The sequence below is a fragment of the Rhinolophus ferrumequinum genome, chromosome 3, assembly GCF_004115265.2.
Source record: "Rhinolophus ferrumequinum isolate MPI-CBG mRhiFer1 chromosome 3, mRhiFer1_v1.p, whole genome shotgun sequence".
NCBI classification, from domain to species: Eukaryota; Metazoa; Chordata; class Mammalia; order Chiroptera; family Rhinolophidae; genus Rhinolophus; species Rhinolophus ferrumequinum.
This window is the reverse complement of record NC_046286.1, coordinates 96588341-96610880: the sequence shown is the minus strand read 5'-3', so window position 1 is coordinate 96610880 and position 22540 is coordinate 96588341. Positions and strand designations below refer to the sequence as shown.

General features: G+C 36.8%; 1 protein-coding gene across 3 annotated transcripts in view; it reads right to left on the bottom strand.

Annotated features, from left to right (window-relative positions):
* The window catches only part of OPRM1 (opioid receptor mu 1), a 164114-nt gene that overhangs the window by 119145 nt on the left and 22429 nt on the right, over positions 1-22540 (bottom strand). For 2 of the 3 annotated variants that reach the window (XM_033094729.1, XM_033094713.1), the window contains exons 2-3: positions 8057-8409; positions 6758-7278 (exon numbers count right to left, since the gene is read on the bottom strand). In XM_033094729.1, the coding sequence (XP_032950620.1) occupies positions 6758-7278; positions 8057-8409 (874 nt within the window). Of the gene's footprint in view, positions 1-4047; positions 4160-6757; positions 7279-8056; positions 8410-22540 lie in introns of those variants that run through there. The other variant, XM_033094721.1, reaches the window with a different exon arrangement.

Genomic DNA, 22540 nt, shown 5'->3' with positions numbered 1-22540 from the left:
TCTGTCTCTGTCTCTCTCCTTCCTTCCTTCCTTCCTTCCTTCCTTCCTTCCTTCCTTCCTTCCTTCCTTCCTTCCTTCCTTCCTTCTTAATAAACACTGTGTTTTATATAGACAAATGACATAAATTTTATATATATATATGTGTATATATATATATATATATACACATATATATATATATTCATTCTTATACTGAAAGCGCCATTATTTTAAACTGTGATGAAACTTTTGGCTTATAGTTATTTGATATTTGGTGATTATTATGTATACGATAGAAAAATAAAGATTGACATCTTTCCAAACACTAGATCTCAGTAAGTGAGAATTTTTTCATCATAAATTGTTATAAAATAGTAATTTATCACGTACGTTTAGCCAAATAGAATGAGATCTCATTTTAATTTAGTGTTTTTTAATTTGTTGCTATATTTTATCAGTTAGTTACATTAATTGAAACAACAAGCCCAAGAAAATGTTACAGTAATGATATTGCTTGATGCAATTGTTAAAACTAAAAGTCCCTAAAAGATTAGAATATTCCATCAGAAACAACTAGATAATTCAACGTCCCTTGTACGGTTCTGTTATGCAGAATACCCTAGTTGAACCCACTTACACGAGTTGAGAAAACTGAATTCTTGCAAGATGAAAAGGTTTGCTCCACCACATGTTGGTCAGGCACAGAGTGATAACTAAAACATTCACCTGACTTCCTGTCCTGGTCCCCTCTGACACCCCCACTGCCGCCATGCTGCCTTCTCTTGTAGGATAAATGTGATTGCAGTCATGATCATAAAGGCCAACTGATGAAAATATCAAATGAGTCTCTCTGACACAAATAAAAAATTTTAACTTGTAGAAAAACAAATGCTTTCATTCAGTGAGAGTCATTATGACTTTAATGATGGTAAAAAATTTTATTCAAATAATTTCGACTCATCTAACGGTAACCAAGATCCTCATTATTAAATTTCTAATTCCCCATGCTATTCATCAATCTGTCTGAACATTTGTCTTTACACAAAGACACACAAATACTCTATGAATACATCTAAACAAGACTGCTTAAAGACCTTATGTCATTCAAACTTCCAGTACATGAAGATTAAAATTTAGTTCTAAGAGCCACCACCAAGAATAGTGAAAACCAGACTGGAAGGACAGTAAGGCACATGGACTAAGAGTTATAATATCAAATTCAAGGGGTTCATTTCTCAGCCACTACTTTTTAACTATGACCTTGAGCACATTAGTTCCTTAAACACTGGTTTCCTCAAGTGTAGATTACAGATAATAATCAATGCTTCCTATGATTAATTAAATAAGATACTTGGCACAAACTGGTCAATACATGTTATTACTAACAGTCTCAAAAACCTAATATTTTCTGGGAGTGAACATATTTCCAATTAAACAATGTGTTTTTCCTCTCAGCCAATTTATGGAAGCATACGAATTTCTTCTGTTATTTATGAAAGATATTTTTCATTTTAAGCCTAGATATACTCTAGAATCACACATGCATAAAGAGGCACACCCATACTATACACGTGCATTTGCACATGTGTGCGTGCGTACACACACGCACACACACACACACACACACACTCATCAGTTGAATCATTTTCTTTTTAAACCATAGAATTGAAAGAATAGACATTTTGGTTTTATTCGCAAAGTATGTATCAGTGTGGTCAAGCTCTGTAATTTTGTGAGCTGTTCCCATTTGGGGATTTTGTCATGGATTGATATGCTTCCCTTCTCAAATTAGCTCTCCACAGATGTCTTGTAAAAAAAAAAAAATCAAGATCCAGCTTTTGAGAGTGATATGGTTGAGTTTAAAAAGTTAGGCTTTTGCTTTTAGTTTCTCTGGTGATAATGCAGTTTTATAGTTAGTACAAATGCAAAGTATCTCCTAATTTCTTGACCTGCTACTTTGATTAACATGTGAAGAAAGTGCTTTAAAAATAGTAACCAGAAGGTTTAGGAATGGACTTGCCCTATCAATGAGGAGTTAGCAGGAGGTACCATAATGTTAGCTTTATCACTGTTGTATTACTTTCTCCTATGAGACTCACTGACAGATAGATTAGAAAAGTTAAGGTTGTGTCCAAGAATAACTAACCACACTATTTTGCTAAACACAAGTTTCATGTGGTGAAAAAAATTCCTATCAATCAGCTTGACAGAAATGGTTACTCAGGTTAAGACAAAGCAGTAAGGTCAGTAGTGTTGGGATGAAGTTATAGTTTAAATCAGAGTTTTCAGTTTAGTGTTTAGTGTTAGTGTTTTACTCAAATCCAGATTTTTGGACCCTCCTTTGACCCAGTGAACCAGAACTTCTTAGAAAAGTTCTCCAGAACTTGCATTTTCTGGAGCTCATCACAAAGCTTGAGAGCCTCTGGCTGAGACCATACAATTATATTTGAGTGCAAAGTGGCATTGTGTGGGAAAGCATAGGAAAGCTTTGGATTCATATCACAAGCCTGGATGTTTATCTGAGTCTTGTCTCTTACTGGTGATTTGATCTTGTTAATCACTTCACCTCTCGGAGTATTTTTGCCCCCATGATTGCCCACTAGGGCTGCTATAGGAAGCTGATGTGGTAGTGCACGTGAAAACACTTGTTAATCTGTTGCCATGATACACATGTAAGACAGCGTTATTATTGTGGTGATAACACAAATACAGCTGTAAATGAAAGTCCAACTAATCGAATGAAGTTGTTTCCTTTCCTATGTAATGTTAAATATTTACAAAAATAATTTAGGCGTCAAAACAGAAAACGTATTATAGAATGTGATCGGGGTGGGAACCGAGCAGTGTAGGCAAATTAGAGTGGCCAGCATCTCAGATCTGAGTTGGATCTGAATAGATCTGAACAAATGCGGGGAGTGTTCACAAGCCAAGCAGAGTCCAATCACGACAACACGAGGATGGAAGGTGCGCAGAGGAATTAAATTGCATTGACAGCACATGGTCTGCAAATCAATGCCTCTGCCCGAATCTACTTAACAAAAATCTAGTAGCCATAAAGATGATACGCGGAACATAAATCAGGCATGGAATGCTACAGCTGGAGCAGTGGCTGAGCCTTAGATCGCATGAAAGAACATGAGGCCTTTTTTTTCTTTTGTTTTTTTTAGGGCATTGAGTCCAGTTCTTGGTCTCCTTATCAAGAACACTTGTTAAAACAAAAATTATAAGAGAGGACAAGTGTAAGAAAGTTTTAGGAAAAGTATAACTTCTGATCAAGGACTAGAGGCTAGAGGAGAGAAAATGAAGAACCTCCTCTCCTTTCCGGATTTTCTAGTTTCTGGGAGGTGAGCCTGAAGTAACAGCAGAGTGTTACCTAGTCCATTAGGTGGTCAATCAGTTGCATAAGAAAGGGCTCATTCTCAACACCCTTCGTGTCTCCTGAACTGTCATGAGCCCTCTGGTCATTCATTCAGTCAACAGGTATTTTTGGACTACCCTAATGTGCCAGACACTGCGCTGTGTAGATGCTGGAGGCACAAGAAAACAGATGTGGTTCATATCCTTAGGAAGCTATGGCTTGCCTGTCCCATGCAGCATGTGCCCCCGTGGATGGTTAGCAAAAGTGGCCACAGTTACTGCCCTCCCGAGATCCACACCTTTTTACAACATGACAGCAGCTCCTAGCATCAGTAGGTGGAGTCTTTTCCATTCCTTGAATATAGAACCTGTGACCACCATTCAAACGAGCCCGGCTCACATGCTGGAAGATGAAAATCCATGTGTAGAGAGCCATTCTTGCTGGGTCATCCTAGATCAGCTAGCTGACAGCTGACTTGACAGCAGCTGCTGACCACAGAGTGAGCCCAGCTAAGACTGGAAGAGCTGTCCAGCCCAGGCCAGCCCAAATTACTGATCTATAGAATTGCAAACTCAAAAATGATTGCTTTATGCTACTAAATTTTGGAATGACTTGTTATGCAGCAAAAGCTGACTGAGTGGCCCTTAACTATGAAAGTATGATTCAAAGTTTATTTTGGGCACAGTATTTTCTCATATGGCTTATCAAATTACCTTGATAACTGCCAACTCTCCACTTCACTTTGCGCTGTATGGACATGGTCTCAGTGTACAGTTGTCAGAATACAGACACCCTGGGAAGGTTTGATATTGGATCTCTGATCTGCAGAATATGAAGTTGACTAATGTGCTTGAGATGTGACATATAGTATAATATATTTCTTGGAGAAAACATAAATACATAGGCAGGACACAAACATCTACAACAAGGCAAAGTTCAAGAAAGCAGTTAAAAAAGTTAATGCAAATTTAACTAGCTTTGTTTTCTAGCATAATGGCTCATGATGTTAACAAACAAACAAAAACAATCTTTTTGTCAGATTCTGAATTCATACAGCTAATCAACTGTGTCCTATAGACACAGACATAAAGTCTCTGACTTTTCCTTCAAATAATTTTATTATTTTGATGTATTATTGAAACTATCATCAAAGGTTGATGTATTGTTCCAAATGTCTGTGTGTAACTGTCTTGATTCTAAACGATCACATTAGTGGAGATTAGCGAAAGGATCTTTGATTTATCTTAATTTTCAAATATGTCAGAGTGTCTTTTCCTCTTTTCCTGGCAGCCGAGCTTCTTTGTCCAGCTCTCCCAGCTGGGCATTTTGGGAAAGCAGCCAGTTCCATGGCTAATGAGTTTCTGCTGTTATCGGACACTGATGCTGCTTTATAGAGGCAGCAATGAAGATAAGCCCTAATTGGATGTATTTTTAAAGCAAACCTTTTAGTTACTTAGAACAGAGCTTCCCTGATTACCATCCTTTTCTCCTCTCTCTGGCTGTGCAAGAACCACACTAATGTGAAAATGCTGCATTTGGAAGGGACTCAAGGGCACTGTCAAGGGCAACTGAAGGACAACCATTCTGAACTCAGAAGCACTCCAGCAGACCAGATGGGAGCTGTATTTCCAGGGGAGCAAGGCGAATAAAGGAAGCTCAGAGGATCACATGGGCCCTGAGGTTAGGATATTACCAACAGCCACACCCTAAAGTGCCTGTAAGGAAGGGAAGGTATGGATGAGCACCAAAGGACAAAGAACCAGTACTTTATAATGGCCATCATGTGCTCCGATGCAAGCACTTCACTGCAATGCAAAATATTTTAACCTTAGGTTAGAACTGAGACTCTTAAATTGCATTCTTTAATATGCTATCTTCAGGTTGGAGAAAATCTACATACCTACCCTCTTTAAGTTACTCACAAGCTTTTGATAGCTGCTGAGAAAGAGAGCTGCTTAGTAAAAGGAGCAGGGTGAGAGGTCTTGATGTGGAAAAATAAGAGAGAAAAGAAGCAGGGTAGAAAAACATTTGGCTTTCATTTCTAAAATGGATTTGGAAGTGAGACATAATAAGGTAATTTCCCTTTGGTTGGAAGTGGGCCTGCCATCATTACCGCAAACTCTCTAGGGGATGCAAGTTCCTGTGTTCATTTTAGCATTACTTCATACCAGGGTTATGAGGTCTAATGCCCGCTACAAGCCACGTTGCATTAGTCTTGTGGTCCATTAGAAAGGGTGAGTCTGGGCTGGGCTCGGGGGCAGCAGTGGGGGTAATGGAAAGCAGCGAGGTGGGGTGTGGTGGAGAGAAAGCAGCTGCACTCTGGTAGCTAACTCTCCCTCTGCCTCCTCCACTTCACTCCCGGGTCAGCTGCCCCCACAGGCTTACCCTCTGATCTAGGAACTTTACGTAAGGTTCTGAATTAAGAATTTACTTCACAGGAAGTTTGACTTTGAGTTCTGTGGTTTGAATTACTCTGCCTGTGATTTTTGGATACTGATACCATTGTTTGAAAATTTACTTAAATTCATATTAATAATTAAGTGGTATGTTTGATTTACTTTACGGGTCAGTCTCCAAATTTTGCAAACCAGTGACTTTTAACAAGGCAATATTAACTTAGAGACAGTTTTTTCTTTCTCTTTCCTCCTTTTTGGTTTCTCATGTAATTTTACTATTATGTGTAAATCTTGAATCTTTCATGCAGGCCCCGATCTATATTCTTCTGCACACAGGAATAAATCTTCCAATAAATTGTCACTCCTCGTGGTATTAACCCCAACTGGTATGATGACGGTTACAAAACTAATTTAGTTCTAATAAATAATATGTTTGATATTTGCTCTAGAGTTCGAGTATAAAAATTTATCAGCCAATGGCGCTACAAAGTTCAAGTTGGCCATTTTTATTTTCCTTTGGCTGTGACACTGATTTGCTACGAATATCTTATACCCATCACCCCAGTCAGCAAAGTGCTGGCCCTTTCTGTTTAACCACAGAACCAAAGCAGGGCTGGCTTTTGAGAAGTGACAGGGATGTTGGAGTGACATGTATGAAATACATAACATTGCTGGGGAAAACAAAAAGAATTCTAGGTCAAGATCACTCCCAAAATGTGCTAAGTCATTAATTTTGCAAAGAAGAAAAGGCTGTGAAGATAGAGTTTTAGAGGCTTTGCACATCTCTAGTTGGCATATCTTTATACCTAAATGAATACATACAAATACATAGAGCTCAGTTTATATAAAGACACACCTCTCTAACACAATGATCACAGTTTACTTCCCTCCTCCCTTTATCTTCAAGCTGAAATCTAAATCCCCAATTTACTGATCTCCTAATGGATTAAAATCTTGGATTAGTACAAAGATCTAATTTTTATGTCATCCCCAGTAGATATACCCAATTCTGGAAGCTGCATACCTGATGGTTAGTCCTATCCACTGTGTTGGCTGTGGAGGGGTGGTCTCTAGTGTTCTGACGAATTCGAGTGGAATTTTGTTGCTCGATGGTGGAGGAAGTTGGGATACAGAACTCTCTGAAGCATCGTTTGAAGTTTTCGTCGAGAAATGCATAAAGGACTGGGTTCAGGCAGCTGTTTGTGTAACCAAGAGCAATGCAGAAGTGCCAGGAAACAGTCTGAAAAGTAGTTTCTGGAATTGTTATCAAGGCTTTAATGATGACATAAATGTGAATGGGAGTCCAGCAGACGATGAACACAGCTACAACCACCAGCACCATCCTGGTGATTCTTCGCAGGTTCCTGTCCTTTTCTTTAGAGCCAGAGAGCATGCGGACACTCTTGAGGCGTAAGATCATCAGTCCATAGCACACCGTAATGATGAGGACAGGCATGATGAAGGCAAAGATGAAAACACAGATTTTCAGCAGGTTTTCCCAGTACCAGGTGGGGTGAGAGAATGTTAGGGTACAATCTATGGAACCTAGATGCAAAGAAATATAAGGGAGAATCAGCAGCAGCATCAAAGTCATTAGGCATCACCACTGCCATTTTTCTCACTAACGTATAGTCTTGACTGAAGCTAACTTAAAACTATTGGTGCCCAGGCCAGTAAGGAAAGACTTAAAGAAACTGTGGGGGAAACTCAGCTCTCTGTTGATGTTCAGGGAGAGTTAGTTTTATTTTATTTTTCTAAATATCTCATTTTACTGTCCACTTTGATCACAGTTAGCTTTCATTCAGTCAACAGTTACGGACCTCTCACCATGAGCTGCATTCTCTATGGGGTCTATGTTGATATAAAAAATATAATCAGGGTCCAAAGTCTATAGGATGTTCCAGCAAATGGATGTTTTCAGTCCACTTTTGATGAGTGGTTTATCACTCTGATATGAGGTCTAGAAATATAAATTTGTCATGTAGGCAGCACCTGAAATTGTAAAACAAGCCTCCACTTCATGCTTTTGGGTTTAAACTCTAATTACTCTTGGGAGAGCAATAGTCTTATTTTCCCATCATTTTGATGAAGTGCAGAGAAATCAGGAAACAATAGCTTGTATATTCTTTAAAATGTTTAGCATGATTAAAATTATAGGGAAAAATTACTATTTCAATATATTCAAAGGCATTTTGCTAGAAAGAATCATTAAAATTACAATTTGACTGACACTGGACCCCTCCATAAATTCTACTTTGCTCATGACTTCACCAACACATCCATCTACAAACTGCCCATCCCTCAGGCCTGCAGCGTTACTCACCGTGCCTGTATTTTGTTGTCGCCATGAACATTACGGGCAGACCAATGGCTGAGGAGAGGATCCAGTTGCAGACATTGATGATTTTGGCATTGCGGGGAGTCCGGAAGTCCAGGGCTTTGACCGGATGGCAGACTGCGATGTAGCGATCGACACTCATGGTACAGAGAGTGAATATGCTGGTGAACATATTATAGTAATCTATGGAGATCACTATCTTGCAGAGGACGGTCCCAAACGGCCATGTGCCCATTAGGTAATTGACACTCTGGAACGGCAGGGTACTGGTTGCTAAGGCATCTGCTAGAGCAAGATTGAAGATATAGATATTGGTGGCAGTCTTCATTTTGGTGTATCTAAGAAACAAAGGAACAGCAGTGGCAGAGTCAGAAAAAGGCACCAAAGTGAAATATAGATGAGCTTCCAATAACAAACAAAAGAAATATACAAGGATTAATGGAAAGTATATGAGATTAGAAGTGGAAGAACACTTTTCTAATACTAGATTGGCTATTTATGTGCCTATGGGCTAAGCATATAAGTATAATTTCTCTACCTATCAGTTTTCTTATCTGTAAGACTATTGTAATAAATAGATACCTTATTTATTTATTATGTGCCCAGCACTGTGATAGGTGTAACAGGCACAGAGAATTCTCAGTCAAGTATCCAGGCACTGGAAGATAATTCATTTTAATATTAAATACATTAAAAAATCAGATGTATAGTTAAAATTGTAGAGCAATGTAACTGTGAAATTGTCTCTCTCTCTCTATATATGTATATATATATATAATATGTATGTATATACATATATGCATGCACACACACGTGCTTACACACACACAGGCTGTTATGAGGGCATAGAAATGAGGCAAAGGGACTAGAAGTGGTAAGATAGGGAAAGAAGGAAGGCATCCTGGAAGTGTAGATCCACAAGTTTAATTCCAGGAACAGAGAGAATCCAAACAAAGGCAGAGAGTTGAAATGGTATGATGTGTGTTTGGCACTGCTAAAGGGTGAAATCCCACCAGGGAGTGACAATGAATCTGATACAAAGGGATTCTGAGGACAGTTCATGGAGAGACTTATATGCAATGGTAAGAAGATTAAACTTTATCCAATCTGTGATGGGGAAGCTAAGGTTGTTTGTCTTGTTTTTATGATTTAATAGCTTTATTGAGGCATATAATTAAAATGGGCAATTTGATAAGTTTTGACATATGTACATATTTGTGAAACCATCACCGTAATCAAGATCAGGGATTGGTAAACTATGGCCTGTATACTCAGTTGGGTTGCTGCCTGTTTTTGCAAATAGTTTTATTGGAACACACTCACACCCATTTAATTACTTCTTATCTATCCCCTGTTTCAATGATGCAATGGCAGAGTTGACCAGTTACAACCAAGACCACATGACCTGCAATACCTAAAATATTTTACTGTCTTTGTCTTTACAGCAAAAAATGCCAACACTTGATCAAGATAATGAACATATCAATCACCCCCCAAAGTTTCCTTGTGCAGCTCTTTAATCTTTCCATCTTGCCCTTCCCTACCTTGATCCCACCCCCACTGTTCTCTAGGCAGTCACTAATCTTGATTTGTTTTGTGTCATTATACGTTAGTTTGCATTTTCTAGAATTTTATGTAAATAGAATCATTCAGTATGACCTCCTTTTTGTTTAGCTTCTTTCACTCAGAATATTTTGAGATTTTTGAGATTCATCTACATTGTTGCATGTGTCAATAATTTATTTTTTTATTGCAAGTGGTATTCCATTTTATGAATATGCTATGAGTTTTTGCGCATTGATCTATTAATGGGAATTGAGTCACGTCCAGTTTTTAGATATTACAAATTAGCTGTTATGAACATTCATGTAAAAGTCTTTGCATGGACATATATTTTTCTTTCTCCAGGGTATCTATGAGTGTTATATGTCTTTAAAGCTGCAGAAATTAGAACTACCCAGTAGAAGATATAAACAGATATGCTGACAACACTAATAAATTGTATCAGATGGTGGAAGAGTACATTGCAAATGTACTGTCAAATTGTCAAATACATTTGACAATCCACATCTATTTATCCTAATTTACTAAGAGTATCTCAGTTTCATTCTGGGGCACCATTCATGTCCCACTCTCAGTCCATGTGATTTGCAATGGGCTGTCTTACTCGTTCAGGGCATAAAGATGTAAAGTGATTGGGGCCATGGGGAATGTTTAGCAATGGTTTAATGTCTCACATTTCATCTAGAGTCAATGAGATTATCTGGGGACTTCTGGGGAAAGAGAATATTATTTTTTCCCACAGGACCAAAACCTGAGAGCATGTAAAGTATGTAGTTGCTAGAATAGTTTGTCTGAAAATGGATCCAACCCAGAGGATGTAGATTGGACAGAGTGAGACAGAAACCCATACCTGATGCCAGGTCTTCCTTGCCCTTTTTATTACATGGTATAATAAATTCTTTTTAATCTCCATTTATGTTCATTGTGTTTCACTCACATGATATTAAGAATCTAACTCATTCAACTCTAGAGGGCTGTTGATTGGAGGAAATAGGATTATAGACTCATTTGTTTGGGGCCTTAATTCGGTGCTCCAGAGTTTGTTTAGTTTCAACAAGCCAGGAAGCTGATGTTATAAAGGAGGATTTCATAAACCTCCTCAGGACCAATAGGCTCGAACTGCTTCTTGAGCTCAAAAATTCTGATACCCAATTGCGTCTAATTGTAGAAGTTGCATTACTACCAGAAAGGCTCCCCCTTTTTAGATTTGGGTCCTTTTGACTTGCTTTAGAAGTTTCATTTCCTTAAAGGATTTTAACGGGAACAACAAAAAAAAAGCCATTTAACTTAAGGAGATAAATCAATTTGCTTTTTGTGAGGACTCTATTTTATATTTTATTAGCATATAAAGATAATTTAGACCAGATCCTCCAAAGTACAAAAACAAAAGTGAAATAAAAAATGTGATTTTCAAGATTTTAGGGTAACTGACCTTGATGCCCAAGAAGTTTTAAAAATTTTGATGTTGTTTATAAGCAGGAATTTCTTCCCTAAAGCAGAAAAAAAAATCACTTTTTCTAGCTACACCACTGATTATAGACCTGCATGACGTCAAAGCACGTTGTGCTGCATTAGTCACTCTCCACCTTCTTCTCCCCTCTCCCCCAGCAGAACTCACAGCAGCATAGATGGTACAGCAATTTCCTAAATATATGAAAGAGAATTATACAAGACTAGGTGTTTCGGAATTCCAATGGCTTCTAGCTTATCTCCAAAGGCTTTAATCTAAAGGGATGGTCTAATCAGGAAAGGGGTCATTCAGTCCAGCAAACGTGAGCTTTTCATCCTGTTCTGTTCTGATGTGGTGGTATGCATGTTGTTCCAGAAAAGTTACATGAACAATGGAAGGCACACTATGAGTTATACGAGTCACAGGAGTATACAAACCAGAGTTCTCAACAGGCCAAAGAAGTGAGCTGAAGGACGCATTAATTTTGCTGTCAGTTTACCTGAGTTGGTCTGAGTGGAACACCTCAATATTAACACAGAATCCTTTTACCATCCTTTGTACCTATTGCTTACTTCTTTCTGTGCCATAAATGACTTTGGTAGCAAAGTGGGCAAAGTGAAATGGGAGGGATATATAGCATGTCCTTAGAAGGTGTTGCCTGGGCTCACAAGACCTTCCTGACCTGGACTGGTTCCGCTGTGCCCACTGAATTGGGGCTTTTCCTGTAGTCAGTTGCCTAAGTTATTATTTTCTTTCTAATTATCCCATTGAAAATTTCCTAGTATGTATTTCTTTAAACTTGTTCTAGGTGATTGAGTAGATTATTGGATATAAGAATCCAAAAGAATCACCATGCAATTATATTTTTAAAAAATTTTATCTCAGGACCTTCAATGCTTGACCCATTTGAGTAATTTTGTGGAAGAGGTACTGGGAAACCCATTTCATTGGCAGCTTACCTATTCTCCTGTGTTCTGTATATACCTTTTGTTTGGAGATGCCCTTCCTTTTTTTATAAAATAATTCCTATTTATCTTCAGACCCGTTCTTCACACCATTTCTCCAACGATTGCCACTTACCCAAACTGATTTTGACCGACTTCTGCTAAATGAAGCCACACTGAATAAATTACTTGTGTATACCGATGGGCTTTGCAAGCATTTTGTTGTTATTTTGTCTTGGGGTTACTTATTGAATTGTGATGACGCTATCTCTGTCCAGAAATAAAACTGACGAAGGGAGTTTGAAAAGAGAAAGAACAGATTCTAGAATCCCGTTTGTCAGTTTTGTACCAGGTCAAGTCTTTCACATTGTTCAATTGACTTTTCTAGGAGTTCACGAGAGAGCCAATTGGAATGTACAGAACATTTTCACCTCTTTTGGGGCTGATTTTCTGCTCTTGCATGTTTTTATCAAGTGGAATTTTTCTTCTTTTACTCTCTTTTGTTAATATCAGTGAAGGAGAAAGCTATCTAATTCAGTAAGGGTACAGTGAGCCCCTTTTTCTATGTTCAGGACTGTGCTTGGAAAGATACCTTTCTTGAATCTGCCATGACTTTTATGTCCATTTGCCCTCATGGAAAGAAATCCACATTAATGAAGAAAAAAATTCCCTAGAGTATCTTTTTAATACCCATGATTAATTGGATAAATCCAGTGACTGATATTCCAGGGAAGCATACGTGCACATGCGCGCGCGCGCGCGAGAGAGAGAGAGAGAGAGAGAGAGAGAGAGAGAGAGAGAGAGAGAGAGAGAGAGAGAGAAAGAGTTAAAAATCAACAAAAATCAAAATCAAAACAAGTGATATACTCTCATTAGGTATTAACACAGAAAAAGACCATATGTTAGTTTGTTATTTTCTCTTATGTTCTCCATTAGCTTAGTGAAGGAGGGAACAAGGGATTTCTAGTTTAGCTATAAAATTTCAAAAACGTTTAATTTACATTTATTTAAAAATGGTTCTATGTGGTCAATGACCAAATTTCCAATGAGCTTGTGCCAGCTAAGGGAAGAGTGGTAACTTCAGACCTCTGGGCGCTGCAGACAAGAAAGTAGCTATTGCTTGTTAGTTTGCCTCAAAAGAGAAGACAGAGGCTTACAGGAAACTAAACAAAGATGCACCTCCTTCCAGTGATCAGTTGGCTATGTCTCTATGTCACCAGAGTGTAAAGCCCATCAGAGTCTTTTTGGGAGTGTCGCTCTCTCTTTATCCACATCCACTTCATTTTTTTGTTGTTGTTGTTCTCTCTTTATATTCCTACTTTCTTTCTCCTCTATGTCCCATTAATGACAATTCACAAGAAAAGGGAAAAAAATCTGTTCTTGAAGCAAGAGATGAACTTCAAAATAGAAAATGTGAAAAGGGGGGAGGAGGGATGATAGAAGAGGGTAAACGGGGTCAAATATATGGTGATGGAAGGAGAACTGACTCTGGGTGGTGAGCACACAATGTGATATACAGATGATGTATTACAGAATTGTACACTGGAAACCTATGTAATTTTATTAACCATTGTCACCCCAATAAACTTTAATTAAAGAAAAAGTGAAATGAATGACTGATCATGTTTTTATTTTTGCATCTGGTATTAGGAAACTTGTAAAATCTGTGTCTCTTAAGAATTGTGCATAATTCTAATGGCATTTGAATCTAATACATTTCTGTAGTACTAACTTTCCTGCTCATTTGATCATTTCATCCTCTTGTGGTTTCCTATTTCCCTATTTTCTTCTTTACTTCTTGTATTTTATTTTATGCATTTTCGTAAACCTCTTCAAATCCTCTCTTTGAAGCAGGAAACCAAAGTGGGAGATGTGAGGAGGACATGTCCACATGTCAATGTGCCATTCGTTTGGGCAGAGGGTAGGAAATGAAAGGAGAAATGCTTCCATCATGGCCAAAAGACTTTGCTAAACCATTTTAAATTATGCTTTTTGGAAGTGTTTATTTACTGCTTTAATTTTGATCATTTTACTTCAGGACAGGAACAGAATTTATCTTATCAGAAGTTTATATTCAAAATCATGTTTTGCGTCCTATATTCTGTGATAACTCATATTTATGTAGTATGGAAATATATTATTATGCTAAATCCTCTGATGTATATAAACCCTTACAGTAGGATGAAATATTCTTATTTGTGACATTAGAGTCTTGTTTGTAGATTTATAGATTATTCGACTCTTTAGACCAAATGACTTCAAAAACCTCATCAGAGTATCTATCTCAGGAACTAGAGCTTTTTGGTTTATCGATAACAATGGTTTGCTTTTCTTATAAAGACTTTTTTTAAATTAAAGTTTATTGGGGTGACAATTGTTAGTAAAGTTACATAGGATTCAGGTGTACAATTCTGTAATACATCATCTATGTATTACATTGCGTGTTCATCACCCAGAGTCAGTTCCCCTTCCATCACCATATATTTGATCCCTTTTACCCTCATCTACCATCCCACTCCCCTTACACTGTGGTAACCACTAAGCTATTGTCTGTGTCTATGAGTCTTTGTTTCTTCATTTGTTTTTCTTGTTCCTTTGTTGTTTTCAATTTTATATCCCACATATCAGTGAAATCATATGGTCCTCGACTTTTTCTGTCTGACTTATTTCACTTAGAATAATAATCTCAAAATCCATCTATGTTGTTGCAAATAGCACGATTTCACCTTTTCTTATGGCAGAATAGTATTCCATTGTGTATATATACCACGTCTTCTTTATCCAATTATCTGTTGAAGGACACTTTTGTTGTTTCCATGTCTTGGCCACCGTAAATAAAGCTGCAATGAACACCGGAGTACATGCATCTTTATGAATAAATGTTCTCACATTTTTTGGGTAGATACCCAGGAGAGGGATTGCTGGGTCATATGGTAATTCTATTCGTAATTTTTTGAGGAACCTCCACACTGCCTTCCATAACGGCTGCACCAGTCTTCATTCCCACCAACAGTGTATGAGGGTTCCTTTTTCTCCATAGCTTCCAACACTTGTTATTATTTGTCTTATTGATGATAGCCATTCTAACTGGGGTGATATCTCATTTTGGTTTTTATATGCATTTCTCTGACTAAAAAGCTTCTGTACAGCAAAAGAAACCATTGACAAATTAAAGAGACAAACAACTGAATGGGAGAAGATTTTTGCAAACAATGCCTCTAATAAGGGGCTAATATCCAAAATATATAAGCAACTCATACAACTCAACAACAAACAACCAAACAATCCAATTAAAAAATGGGCAGACGACCTGAATAGACATTTCTCCAAAGAGGTCATACGAATGGCCAATAGACATATGAAAAAATGATCAACATCACTAATCATCAAAGACTTGTTTTCTAAAACTTAGAAATATCTTTGCTTTCAAATTTGGGAGTTCTAAGAGAAAAGGAAATGTTTTCTATTTTAGGATCTAGGAGTTGTGTACGTAAAGAAATAACATGTGCTTTACCACTAACTTCAAATAATGGTGTATTCCTAGGTATTCCTTTAATATTGAAAGAACGAAAATGAAGAATGACTTCAAAATATAAAATAATTTTACCAATATTAATATTAGAAAATTGCTTTTTGAAGAAGTTCAGGCATATGTTACAGATTATAAATTTGGGGGGGGACATAGTCGGTAAAGTTATTACCTATTGTATTTAGCACAACAAATACAAGGTTTCATCTATACTTTCAATGATGAAGTGCATATCCACGTAATCACTCAATATAAGTAAAATATGAATAATAGCATGTACAAAAAAGTTAAATGTGAAATGTTAAATTAAAGTTAAAACTTAAATGAAAATGTAATTAAATTATCCATTTACACAGAACCCAGCATAAAATGGGCACCAATAAATATGTGTTGAATGGAATTGAATACAGGGAGAAGAGTTTGGGTTATTTTTTTTTGGTACGATGAAACATTTTTTTTTAAAGGAAATCATGATTTTGAAGTAAAAGTGAACAGGGAATATTTCTTTTTGCCTTGTCCATTTGTTGTTAAATTAAAAAGAACTTTGGTCATAGAAGGTCATGAAGTGATGAGAAATAAAATCTGAAAGGGGCTTTCAAGACTTCATTGTCTGATCACCTTGCTTTATGGTGAAAGAAACTGAGGCACAGAGAGATGTACAGGTATTTGAGATATTTCCCCCCCTGTTTTTCTAGCCTCCATGTAATGCTAAAATGTGCCTTCTATGCTGTATGCTGGGCCATGTGTATTTCTGGGAGAGCATTTCTGATAACGTTGTAGTTTGTCCCAGAAATACCTGGCCCACTATCTAACTAAAACAAGGTAATGTGCAAAGCTCTTTCATCTTTTCAAAGATGACCATCCTGGGGGCATATTGTAAATTCTGAGACTTTTTTTCCCCCCATTATATTGAATGTGGTAATACAATCATATTTTTAAAAGGAGAGCTGAGTTTGTTCCATTTTCTTTACTCTTTAACAATCCATGGTTTAAACCTTACAGTTCTATGTAGTTAACTCATAATCTCTCTCAAGTTTCTCAAGTTGTACAACTACATTTCCAACTTTCTTTTGGACATCTGCTCCTGCTATTGGCTTCTCAAATGCAATACTTCCCAAGTGTGCTTGTTATTTCTAACCCACCACCACCATCATCAATAACAGCAAAATAATCAGCAACATCATTTAAGAAGGTATAACAAATGTGAATTGAGAAAATTAGGAGGAAGTATCAATAAGAGTTAATTATTTTTAGGAATAGGGTGTCAAAAAGGAAGGGTGTAATATACATCCTAAATTCTAACATGGAAGAATGGACAGATGGTAATATCATTACATAAGAGAGAAAGAAGAGAGGAAAAATAGGTCTGGTATTGATAAAGAGTTTGATTTTGACTGCGAGACAAAGGAGAAATGTTGTGAGACAAAGGAAAAATGTCCATTAAGTAGCTGAAGATATGTTTGCATTTCCCCTGGAGTCATTCATTTATATGTCACCAGTCTCTACATGGTAATTCCAATCATGCAAGTGGATGAGATTGTCTGTTGTATGAAGCAAAATGTGACAATGGTTCAAGATAGAGAAGGACAAAGTTCCAGAAAAGGAGAGAAAAATGAAAGGAGAGAAAAAGGAAGGGAAGAGCAGAAGGGAGGGAGAGAGAGAGAGAACATGAATGTGTTATACAGAATGCACCAGAATGTGAGTGAGAAAGAAATGAAGTTTGAATTGTCAGAGTTAGTCTGTGGAAGTTAGTCTGTGGAAAAGTCTTCTAATCACCAGACAAAACCATACAGTTTTGTAAGTGGGGATTTGATTTTCATCAATATCCGATCAAAGTATTTCTTTTCTATTGTGCCTATATTTGATTATACAGCATAAAATGCAATTATTTACGGAGTATAACTCTTTTGATGGCAATTGTTTGAAATAGAATTTATCAAAATTCTTGTGTTTGAAAGAATAAGCTTGTAGCAGTATTTTGGCCATGAGTATGTCTATACGTGAAATCACATATTTTATGCATCCTAACATTCTGGATCATATCTTACTTATGTGATACATATTTTCCTGATAAAACTTATAGATCATGTAAGAAAAACTTGATAGAAATGCCCCCAAATTTGACAATCTTAAAAATTTACATGACAATTCTGGTATCAATTTGCAAAATTGAAAGAAAATTTTCTAAAGTATCAATAAAAAATGAATACATTTTGGTCAACTATGTTAGAAGAAAAATTAAATTATTTTCCATGTTACTATAGAAAATAATAATGTTATCAAATGGCATTCAAAAAGTATATAGCCTAAAAGTTAGAAAACTATTACAGAGCTATGGCAGGGAGTTGAGTAACAGAAAATTATTTTTCTAGATTTTGTGGTTTGTAATATTTGTCAGCTTTTAGAAATCTGTAGTTTTTCATGATTTTTAATCTATTTGCTTTCATTTCTAATTATTATTTGTAATCTTGCATCATTTTCTTAAAGGAAGCTCCAAAGTATATGAGCTTTGAGCCCCACCCCACATATTCTGAACCCATCCTTGCCTACAAGTCAGCTCAGACGCATAGGGCTCTTCTCGAGATTCAACCCATGATCTCTCTGGTTTCTGCCTTGGGTTTTCTGTCATAGTTAACTATAGAGCGCACTGACTACATGTAACAGGGTCCCTGTGGAATATTTCTCAACTCCAATAATCTCCGACAACCCATTTTTGGATCTCCTTCATGTAAAACAAGACTGTCTCAGTTCCTCTCTCTGCCTTGCCACCATTTCTACTCCACTGTAACTATCCAGTGGTACCATGGGATACTTTGTGAGTCATCTCATTGAAGAATTCCAGCCAGGTATGAGGTCAAAGCTCTCTTATATATTCACAATTGTATGTTTCACCTATACCCTCATAAAGAGTTTCCCTCTGGAGGGAGGGGGTGAGGTAGGCAAGTGATCCCACGGTCCCACATGAAGAGTTGAACTCTGTTCTCTTTTCCTGTCCTTCCAAGCTGCTTTCTCCAGCCTGGATATTTCTGTCCCCTCTTAGTGCGGTAGGAAACTCCCTGTTTTCACTAGCTTTTCTTTTATAACCTATGGTTTATGGTATAAACTGTATTCTCACAGTCCTTTAGTCTGAGCTTTTTTTTTTTTTAAATTTATTTTTAATTTATTGGTGTGACAATTGTTAGTAGAATTACATAGATTTCAGGTGTGCAATTCTGTATCACATCATCCATAAGTCACACTGTGTGTTCACCACCCAGAGTCAGCTCCTAATCAAGTCCAACATTTTAGAATTCACTGAAAACATTTCCCTTTTTAAAGTATACCTAGTCATGCATTTTAAAGCTAAGGGCTTTAAAACCCGATAATGGAATATATAGTCAAGATTTTCTTTTTTTTTGTAAATCTTCCTTGGGTTCTTTTGTAATTTCCTTTTCCTTGGGACAAGAGAACTCAATCCCATAGTCTGGTTTTGAAGATAAAAGAGCTGTAGGATAAAAAAGAATTATTGAAAGGGAATATATGCATTGGACAGTGTTTTAGTATATTGTTTTGCTAAATGCCTATTAGATACCTGGTGAAGAAATTAAATAAGCAGCTGGAATATGGGGTCTAGAAGAAAAGATAGTAATGGAGGTGTGATTTAGGGAGTAATGAACTTATTGGTATTACATAAAGCATGGGGCAGTGGAAGAATGCTTAAGGAGAAAGTATATATAGGAGAAAGTATATATAGGAGAAAGGAAAGAGCCCAGGTTAAAAGCCTCAATAAGCATGGGGGAAGTAAGGGATAGTCAGAGAATTAAACAAGAAACCCAAAGGTGGAGTTAAGGAAATCAAGGTGGGAACAAGTATCACGGTCTGTAGTGGTCAAATTTCCTGAACATTGCAGAGAGATTGAGTAAAATGAGGACAGAGATCCGGCCACGTAGCATAATCCACATTATTAATGGTCTTGACAAATGCCATGGAGTGGTGGGGGTTGGAAGATAAATAGATAAGAATTACAAAGTAAATGGGAAGTGAGGGAGATGGATGATGTAGAAAACACTTTAGGGATGTTTTTCTATGAAGAGAAACAGAGAATGTGTTCAAGAGAGTTTTTTTTTTTTTAAATTGATTGATCTGATATATTAGAGAATATCTGTATGTGTGCTATTGAATCATGTAGCAATGAAAAAATAATGAATCAGGGGAAAGAGAGGATACTTGTATGAGCAATGTCCTTGAAAAACTGAAAGGAGATGGATGCACAGCACATGTGAAGTGGTTGCTCACTGCTTGGTTATTACTAAGAATGAGATTAAAAATATGGGTACAACGCAGAAAAGCTCTGCAGATTTGGTAAGGACTTTTCTGGTTGCTTATAGCTTTTCAGTGAAATCCCTCTCTTGACCTCATTTTCTATTTTGTGATTTCCATTCTGTGTTTTGTTTCAGCAAAGCTTCTAGAAATAATCCATATTCACTGTCTTTAATTCTATTGCATAGGCACACAATAAATATTTAATACAAACAAAATGAGTAAAAAAAAGCCTGGGGGCATCAACTAATGAATGGGATAGATAGGGAATGTGGGAAGTCTGGCAGAGAGGACAGCAGGAAAATAAATTCAGCAAAGAAACAGCTGCGTGGCACTCTTAAGTGCTCTTTTGAGATTTCCAGTTTACAAAACAAGCATTTAGGATGATAGACTGGAGAGATCAATTTTGAGGGGCAGAGCACAAGATTTAAGGTCTGGAGAATTAAGAGGTACCGGTGAGAAGGCAATGGGTATTCTATTTATTTATTTATTATTATTTATTTTGACGTTGTCAGAAGTAGATTATATTTTACCCAAAATGGAAAAACAGTTTCCTGAAAAACCACAGGAAAAGCTTGAAAATTCAAAAAGCTCTACCAATACATGCCCTGATTTCTTTTTTTTTACTTAAAATTTATTTTAAGATTTTTATTAAAATATAGCTAATATAACATATTAGTTTCAGGGGTACCCCATAGTTATTCAACTTTTATATACCTAAAGAAGTGATCACCATGATAAGTCCAGAAACCCTCTGACATCGTACGATGCTACCACAGTATTATTGACTATATTCCCTATGCTGTACATTACAACCCCATGACTTATTTGTTTTATACCTGGAAATTTGGACCTCTAATTCCCCTTCATCTTTTCACCCCTTTTAAAATTTTTACAATTACACTTGACATTCAACATTATTTTATATTAATTTCAGGTGTATAGCGTAGTGGTTAGACAAAAAAAAAAGAATGAAACTCTACCACCTGGAGAGAATGTTTTGGCCAACAATCTTCCAGACATCTTATTCCTGAGAAGAGTAACAGTCATTAATGCTAGTTACATATCTGGCATTGCACTAAGTAATTTTTAAAATTGATGGGACAGGTGCTATATCATCCCCATTTTACATGTGAGCAAACTAAGGCTCAGAGATGGGCTACCTTACCCAAAGTTGTAAAGCCAGTAAGTGGCAAAACTGGGGTAATCCCAGGTCTGTTCACTGTTCCACAATGCCTTCTTCTAACATAAAGGGAGTCCCTCAGAAGCATAATTTGAATCTTGCAACTCTTCTAAGCCCAACACATAGGAGGCTTTCAAACATGCTTACTTTATTTGGTTATCTAAAAAGTAGATTTAATATTTATTGAAGGAATACATGAATACAATTTCACCCCTGTGCTGGAAAACACCAGTCCTTCTTACCCCATCTTCTTCTTCTTTCTCTCATGATCAATTTCAGTAAATGAAACTGATTATTTTAGTATTTACTTCAATATCTTCAAGTAACATCCCTCTACTGTATGTTGAAGAAGTTACCTCTAAACTATCTACTTTGGCTTGACATTCACAGTTGTTTTTACTCACTTTGAAAATAAGATTCCATCCATTTTCTTCTTTATTCCAATGGTGTTCATAAGAACTCTGATTTTGCTCCCTTATAATGTATTACTTTCTCATCTATTTTCTTGCAATTTTTTCTCCCTTATGTTCTTGAATCTCATTAAAATATGATAATTAAAAAAAAATGATTTATTGTGATTGGCACTCAGAGAGCCCCCTCCAGTTTGAAGTCTCATCACATTATTTATGGAAAATGGGGGACTATTAATTCCTCAAATATTGCCTCTCTTCCATTGCCTCCATTCTCTGCTTCTAATCGTACACGTCTATACTCCTGTGATCTTATTTGTTTTCCCATACTTTCCATTTCTATCTCACTTACTACCTTTTTTCCAGCTCAATAATATACTTATTCTCTTATTCTGCTATTCAGTTCACCCATAGAATCTTGAATGCCCAAAATTATGGTTGTTAGTTTCAGGAGTTCAAATTTAGTTCTTTATTTAACAAACAATTGTGTGTCAGCTATTGCTCTGAGTGCTTTACAATTCGGTAAGTGTTATGATTATCACAATTATACACACGAGAAAACTGAGACACAGATTGGTTAAGTAACTTGCCCTAAGGACACCCAACTAATGATTAATTGTTGAAGCCAGGATTTGAACTCTGGTTATTTAGGGCCTTAGCTGCTATGCTTATCTTTGCTTATTAGTAACTGTCTATTACGATTTCCTAATTGCTTTTTCTTGTTTCATGGAAATCATATTAACTTTCATCCCTCTGAAGATATTAAATATAAGTTATTTTAAAGTCTTTGTGTGACTGCTTTTCAAGTGTTTCTTCAAGTGAAAATCCTTCTCTTTGTTGTGTCACCTCCCACCCCCAACCCCATCACTTTCATGGTGTAGTCGTTCATTAACAAAATAATGACTATTAATTTTGAGATGACTCTTGAAGTTAATATTCTTTGGTAGATCGTGCACCCCCTCTCCTGTGCAGCCTGATTGGGGACAAGAGCTGGAATAAGCTCCTGAACCTTGTGCACCATACATTTTTCAATAAGAATGAAGGACGGAATGAGCTTGAGACAGGCATAGTAAGCTGGTGGCTACTTTCTA